At 38.0% G+C, this 7,053-nt stretch overlaps 1 protein-coding gene across 1 annotated transcript; it reads left to right on the forward strand.

Moving 5' to 3' along the window:
• The first annotated feature begins 4,722 nt into the window (after nucleotides 1–4,722).
• On the forward strand, nucleotides 4,723–6,608 carry LOC130998376 (protein FAR1-RELATED SEQUENCE 5-like). Its single transcript, XM_057923796.1, has 4 exons — nucleotides 4,723–5,341; nucleotides 5,426–5,965; nucleotides 6,241–6,441; nucleotides 6,514–6,608. Exons 1-4 carry the CDS (start codon nucleotides 4,723–4,725, stop codon nucleotides 6,606–6,608), a joined length of 1,455 nt encoding a protein of 484 aa, XP_057779779.1.
• Nucleotides 6,609–7,053: the final 445 nt, after the last annotated feature.

Here is a 7,053-nt window from a genome sequence, read left to right on the forward strand (position 1 = left end):
CTAGTAAATGTCTGTAATTACTATATACTCATGTACCAATTCAACGTTTGATTAATCCATCCAATTAAAAAACTTGGGAACTCGATTGAAGCTAACAAAACTTTTATTATCCATTGTTAGTACTCCCTCCGTCCACAAAAAGTATGACATATTTGCCATTTTGGGCGTCCAATAAAAATATGACACTTTTATTTTTTGAACATAGATCCACATATTTTCCTTATCTTTTATCTTTACAATACCCTTTATTTACAAAAAAACCACCTTCAATTCAATCTCAACTATTCATTTGAAAAAATGGTGGGACGCTGCATAAAAATCATCACCAATTCTTTATTTAATATTGTAAATTTATCAAAAAAAAGAATCATCACCAATTTTATTAAAATCTGTGCCCACTAAAAGTGCTATACTTTTCGTGGATGGAGGAAATAATAAATAATCAATTGCCTATTTATATACTAATCTGCCGATTAGTTTAGGTTAATAACATATCCATCAAGTGGAGGAGACATAATTATATTCCGACGATTGTAAAAAAAGAACAAGTAGGAATACATTAGATTAAAATTAAGTCTTGTATTTTATCAAAGAAATAAATTAAGTCTTGTATACTTGATGGAGGATGATGAAAGAAATGCAGTGGCAGTTAAAAGGATTCTCAGAGTGTTCCAGCTACTGTCAGGTCTTGCTGTGAATTTCAAAAAATGTTGTCTCTTTGGAGTTGGGGTCGAGGAGGATAAGATCGAGAGGATGGCGGCTGTTTTGGGTTGTGATGTAGGCTCCTTACCTTTCAATTACCTCGGTATTAAAGTGGGTAGCAAGGGCAAAAAGGTTGTTGATTGGAAATACTTGGTTGAGAAGGTGAGAAAGAAAATCGATTCGTGGAAAAATGGGAAGTTCTCTCTCGCGGGCCGAGTGACCTTGGTGAAGGCTGTGCTTCAATCTATACCGATTTACCAGCTCTCTTTTACCTGTTTACCAAAATCAATTGTGAGTTCTCTAAATGCTTTACTTGGTAATTTTCTGTGGGGAGGGGGTTCTAGTAAAAGTGCGATTGCTTGGGTGAAATGGAAGGTGCTTTGTGTTCAAAAGATGAAGGAGGCTTGGGGCTTAAAAATATTGAGTGGTTTAATCAGGCACTTGTCGTTAAATGGTTGTGGCGGTACCTTACTGGAAGGGACATGCTTTGGGCTAAAATTGTTAGGTCCATTTATGGTGAGGTTGAGTGGGGAGAGACAGGTCTGGAAAACGCGGGGAAATGTAGATTTAGAGATGGGTGGTGGCCGAAGATCGTTTCTGCGGCGGGAGGGGCGAGCAATTTTTGGTTTGTTCAAAATTTGAAGCCAAAGGTGGGGGATGGGAAGACCTTTAAATTCTGGAGTCAGTGGTGGGTTGGACAAAAGCCGTTGAAGTTTACTTTTCCTAGACTTTTTCAGTTGAGTGCTAATAAAGAAGCTGCAATCTGTGAAGTTGGGGAATGGACTGATACTGGATGGTGTTGGGATTTAAGGTGGAGAAGAGAGCTATTTGAGAGAGAGAGGGAAGGAGTTTCGGAGTTGCTTAGCCTTGTTTCTGGTACTAATCTGTGTGCAGGTAACAAGGACGGATGGACATGGAGTGGCGACATCGGGAGAGGCTTTACAACCAAGTCCGCTTATGAAGCTATTAAAGATCAAGCAAACGAGACTACGGAGGCGGTGGAGGAAACTGATATGAGTACGAAGGTGTGGAAGATCCCTATTCCAAACAAAGTCAAGCTTACCGCATGGAGAATTTTGAAGAACAGAATTCCGACGTGTGACAATCTCTCGAGAAGAAATGTGATGTTGTGTGAAGTCGAGGTGGGATGTAACGCCTGTTTTCATCGGCAGGAATCCACGAACCACTTGTTGATCCACTGTCCAAAGACCTCAAAGGTATGGGAAGCAATCTTTCAATGGCTCGGAGTTAGCATGGCGCAGCCATATGACGTGTCCTCGCACTTTCAGTTCTTTACTAGTTTGAGTGGGCGGAAAAGAAATAAGAAGCTCTTGATGGCTCTTTGGTGTTGTACTACTTGGCTTATTTGGAAAATGCGTAATGAGAGTAGATTTGAGAACAAAATATGGGAGAGTGCAAACTTGTTTGGAGAAATCAAAGCTAGAGTGTGGAGTTGGGGTAAAATTTTTGGTTTTGTTAATGATGGAGTTGGGATTCATAGGTGGATGTCGAATGATGAATCACCGATGATTTTGTAATCTTCTTGGTACTACTGGTGCCTTTTCGTTCTATAATATTTACTTTCCTTATCAAAAAAAAAAATTAAATAAAACGATTTATATCATATACTATATATCTAAAACTTAATTTTATAAACAAATAACAATTAAATGGTCAAAACTGAGTTGTGCCGTAGAAAAACTTGTGAGGGAGCACATCAAATGCACGACATATAATTGTTTTTTCTTGCCAAATTCTCGACAATTTCCAATGCTAAGACAAAATTTTCTAATATTCTCTATTTGTCTCCTTTAATTGTGTTGGTTTCCAAAATAGATATTGTAAGTAAATAATAACCATACAAATATAAGTGAAGTGATATTTGGGCGTAAACCGAAGAAAATATAATATCAGTTTTGTAATTGTGTACGCAATTAGAATTACACACGCACTCAATTACATTTTCTACTTATGCAGTGTTTATATTTAGAAAAAGTTTACAATGTTATCTATAGTTTGAAAATAGTGATAAGGTTTACATCAAATCTACTCTAACCAGGCTTTGTCAGTAGCAATATAGTCTGTAGTGTTCACCGCGGAATCCGGTAATAGGACAAGGCTAAATAATGCGTTCCATGCGAGTAGGTAGCTAGGAAATTGCGCGCTTTTATATGCTATATTTATAATTTATTATTCCCTCCGTCCCAAGGAAAACGGTGTGCTTCTATTTAACTAATTTATGACTAGTCATAATGTAGTTAAATAGAAGTACTACTTTTGTCCCACTAAAGTTGATTCAATTTTTTTGGACACGTAAACTAAGAAAAAATGTATAAATTAAATAAAGAGTGAAAATTTAAACTACCCACTTTCATGATAATGTCTATCCTAGGCGCCCGCTCACAAGGCGGCAGGCGCTATCGTTGATATGTTGACACGTGTTTATGAGATAAACCAAATGGGTTCTCCTTTTTCTAACCTGACCAGTTTTCAGAATAAATCAGACCGCCGACTTTATCTCCAATACTTTCGAAAGCCAAGTATCACCCCATTCGTGTTTTTGACTGAAAATAACCCCATTACCTACGAAACATTTTACTTGTTTTATGATTGTTGACGCCACATAATTTTTTAATCAAATTTTGTACGGATTCAAAGTTTGAAACAACTTTATTTCTCTAGTGTTTTTTCTAGCTTCGACAACACTATTTAAAAAGGAGAACTAATCTTCATTTTCTGAAACTATGATTTGCGAAGCATGTTTTATGGGTCGGTGGTGATGGCGGATATTTTTGTTGTGAAGATTTGTACAAGGAAATTTCAGATCTTTGTAAGTTATTCTCCAGTGTACATCCGTCTTATATATTTACTTAGTTTCAGCTTGGGTTTTCAGTTTTCGTGTGAATATGTTTAGATTAACTAAATATTCTGTGAAATTTTCATTTTGCGGCACTTTTGATTTTATCGGAAAATGATTTGTTGTGTGGGTGGTAATAATAATAAACCCCCCTCCCCCCCTCCCCAAAAAAAAAACCCTGCATATAATTCAAGTAGATGAAGTTAAAAGTATTTTTTTAGGAACTATTGGTTCTACCAACTTATTACCATGCAGTTTTTAGAATGTGATTGTATTTTTAAGTTCTCAAATGTTGATAGATTTTGAATAGAACTAATTTTTTTATTTGTTTTAGAGCATGAGACGAATGGAATTGTTATGATGGTGTTTTTGCTGAGTGGTTATTTTGGGCTTTGGAATTTAAACGATACTGGAATTGTAACATGAAGCAGCAATTTTTTTTAATCCGAATGTTTTCCTCTTGTTTACATGAAGCGCGACATTTTTTATTACTTGTTTGGTAGGGCAACTTACGATTTGATTTAATTGTAGGAAACTGTTCTTTGAATTGTAGGAAGATGGATTTCGATTTGAATGTATCCCGTGGAAGTGCTGATTTTTTCGACTCATTTAGTGACAATGCAAATGGCCGTGATTTTGGCAATTTGTATTTTGGACCTGGGACCGATGAACCCATGGACAAATCTTTCGAAGAAAGTGTGGAGTGGGATAGTAGTATCCATGGTAACGGAGATGATCGTGTTGGTGAAGATGTCGGGGTAGAAAGTTCTAACGGAAACACTGTAACGTTGGCTGAAGTCGAGCGTAAGATTAATGTAGGCAGTGCTATTGATACCTTGGATGAAGTTTTTGTGTTGTATTCGGCTTATGCACGGATGGTTGGTTTCTCTGCTAGGATTGGATTGCAGGGCTATTTCAAAGACAGACGGACCGTGTTTTCCAAAACATATTTTTGTTCGTGCGAGGGACGACCGGACAACAAGTCATCAAACGGTAGATTGGCAGCATCCAAAAAGTAGAGTTACTGGACGAATTGCAAAGCTAGGCTATGTGTTAGCCGGACCGATGTTGAATCTCCATGGGTGGTTACTTTGTTCGCTAAAGAACACAACCATGAACTTGTCCACCCAAGTGAAAGTTATCTACTGCGCTCTGCCCGGAAGATGGAACATTCCCAAAAGACTTTGCTCATGGCGATGAAGTCTAGTGGAATTGGTGTTAGTCGTGCGTATCGTTTTCTGGATAATGAAGCTGGAAATCGTGAAAACATTGCTTTCACACGCAAAGATGTCTACAATGAGCTCAACTGTGAATCTGCAAAATTGGGGCAAGTTGCCAATGCCGATGCGAACAAGTTGATGGAGTACCTCACCGACAAAGGATTGAGCGACCCTTCGTTCTATTGGAAGGTAAAGTTGAGTGATGATGGCAGGTTTGACAACCTCTTCTTTAGGGATAGTAGATGCCTTGTTGATTATCAACATTTTGGTGACGTTATATCTGTCGATGCTACCTATAAAACCAACAAGTATGACCTGATTTGTGTCCCTCTGGTTGAAATCAATCATCATCGGACGAATGTAATGTTCGCGATGGCCTTTTTATCTAACAAAAAAACCGAGTCGTATGAGTGGTTGTTTTCTACATTTCTAGAGACAATATATCATAAAAAGCCTTCTATAATTTTCTCCGACCAAGATTATGCTCTTATGAACGGTGTTGACGTTACATTTCGACACACAAAGCACAGGCTTTGTCAATGGCATATAAACAAGAATGCGGGTAAGCAATTTGGGAGGCTTAACTATAATAAGGGTTTTAAAACTTTGTGGTGACGTTGCATGAATGGTTGTGAGAACGATGCAGAGTTCGAAGTCAGTTGGGCAAGTATGATTGAAGAGTTCAACCTGTCGGATAATAGATGGTTTAGTAGCATGTACAAGTTAAGAAAGCGATGGTCTACTGCTTTTACCCGAGATAGATTTACCGGTGGTTTGCATGCGACATCTCGTAGTGAAGTGACGAACAAAGTTCTTAAAGAACTGTGTTGCTCAACTTCTAGTGTCCATGAATTTGTTCTAGGTTTTGAGAGATTACAAAGAAATTGGCGCACACAAAAGTTCGAGGAAGATGCTCTTTGTCGAGGCATGCCTGGTATGTTTTTGCGATCTACTGAAATTCTCGTGCAAATTGGTGAGCTGTGTACCCGTAACATTTTCAAGTCAATTGAGTACGAAGCCATTAACTCTGTATTAGTGAAAGTGTTTAATGAGCTACCTGATTTGAACGACGAGTTCCTTGAGTATAGAGTCGCTTCTAAAATGGCTATTACAGGTTATCGTGTTGTCACATTCAATCAGGCAACAAAGATAGGTTATTGTTCGTGTAAAATGTGGAAAACTGAGGGTATTGTTTGCCGTCACTTATTTAGGATATATTTTAATATGGATATGGATAGACTACCAGATGAACTGTTGATACATAGGTGGCGTAGGATTTCTATGGAACGAATACCTTTAAGCAAGCGATCCTTGGATAGTTCAGGGCCTAACAGGTGTACTCACATGGTGTTTGTGAATCACAACGCACAATGTGTATATGACTTGTTAACGGAGAGAACAAGGAGGACGAGGTGTGTAGGAATACAATAACCAAATGAATTACAAGCATGATATGTGAAGTGAAATCGTTGAGGCAGTCTCAACCTTTGAATACCGACCGAGAACCATTTGCTGGAAGATTCAAAGAGCCACTGCATCGCCCTGTAAAGAATTTAATTCAGAAGAAGAAGCCTCTGTTCCGACGTAGGTTTTTTACTAAACACAGGGATTATCGTAGATCTCAGGTTTTTAGTAGCTCTAAACCAACTGGCGATGGCACTGGTGAGTCCCGAACTCTTTGCCTTATCTTGATGGTTTTAATTTAGTTGTCTAATATACCGTTGTTATTTGCAGATTTTGTTCGGTCCACAACCATTCCAAACTTTTTTAACTCTCAAGGTATTAACCTAAACGATGATGACGACACCGATCGTTTCACCGTTGATTAGGCTATAATTGTGGTAGTTTTGTGACAGAATTATCCTCCCAGTTTAATCTTAGTTGCTTATCAATCTGAAGCATAGTGCGATGTTCTGGTATGACACCCAGCTGTTTTGTTGCATTTGTGTAATTCGTGAGTTGAATTGAACTCTGTCATCAATGTGTCTTGGAGATTTAAATGTTAGTTGCCATATTTATTTGATACCTCGTGTGGTATATTAGTCACGATGTTTACACATGAGTTTTTCCCACGAACATTTGATCTTGAATTGTAGTTCAGTTTCTGGAATCCTTTTCCATATACCTCTTCGCAAAGTCTGCACGTATGTGGCAACCTTTCAGACAGACTAGCCTTCAAAAAAGTTGTTATACACAAATTTACAAAGAATTTAATATCACTGATGCTTTGGAGCTGCTAATTGTTGTCAATGTTTTCCATCACTTTTGCACCTA

This window comes from Salvia miltiorrhiza, chromosome 8 (assembly GCF_028751815.1).
Source record: "Salvia miltiorrhiza cultivar Shanhuang (shh) chromosome 8, IMPLAD_Smil_shh, whole genome shotgun sequence".
Classification (NCBI taxonomy): Eukaryota; Viridiplantae; Streptophyta; class Magnoliopsida; order Lamiales; family Lamiaceae; genus Salvia; species Salvia miltiorrhiza.

Bases quoted from the DNA above. Each gene is read 5' to 3' on its own strand.
- LOC130998376 (XM_057923796.1), top strand. From the start codon at position 4,723: ATGGAACATTCCCAAAAGACTTTGCTCATGGCGATGAAGTCTAGTGGA. The intron at 5,966-6,240 runs GTATTGTTTGCC...TGATATGTGAAG, and splicing joins TAAAATGTGGAAAACTGAGG to TGAAATCGTTGAGGCAGTCT. The intron at 6,442-6,513 runs GTGAGTCCCGAA...TGTTATTTGCAG, and splicing joins ACCAACTGGCGATGGCACTG to ATTTTGTTCGGTCCACAACC.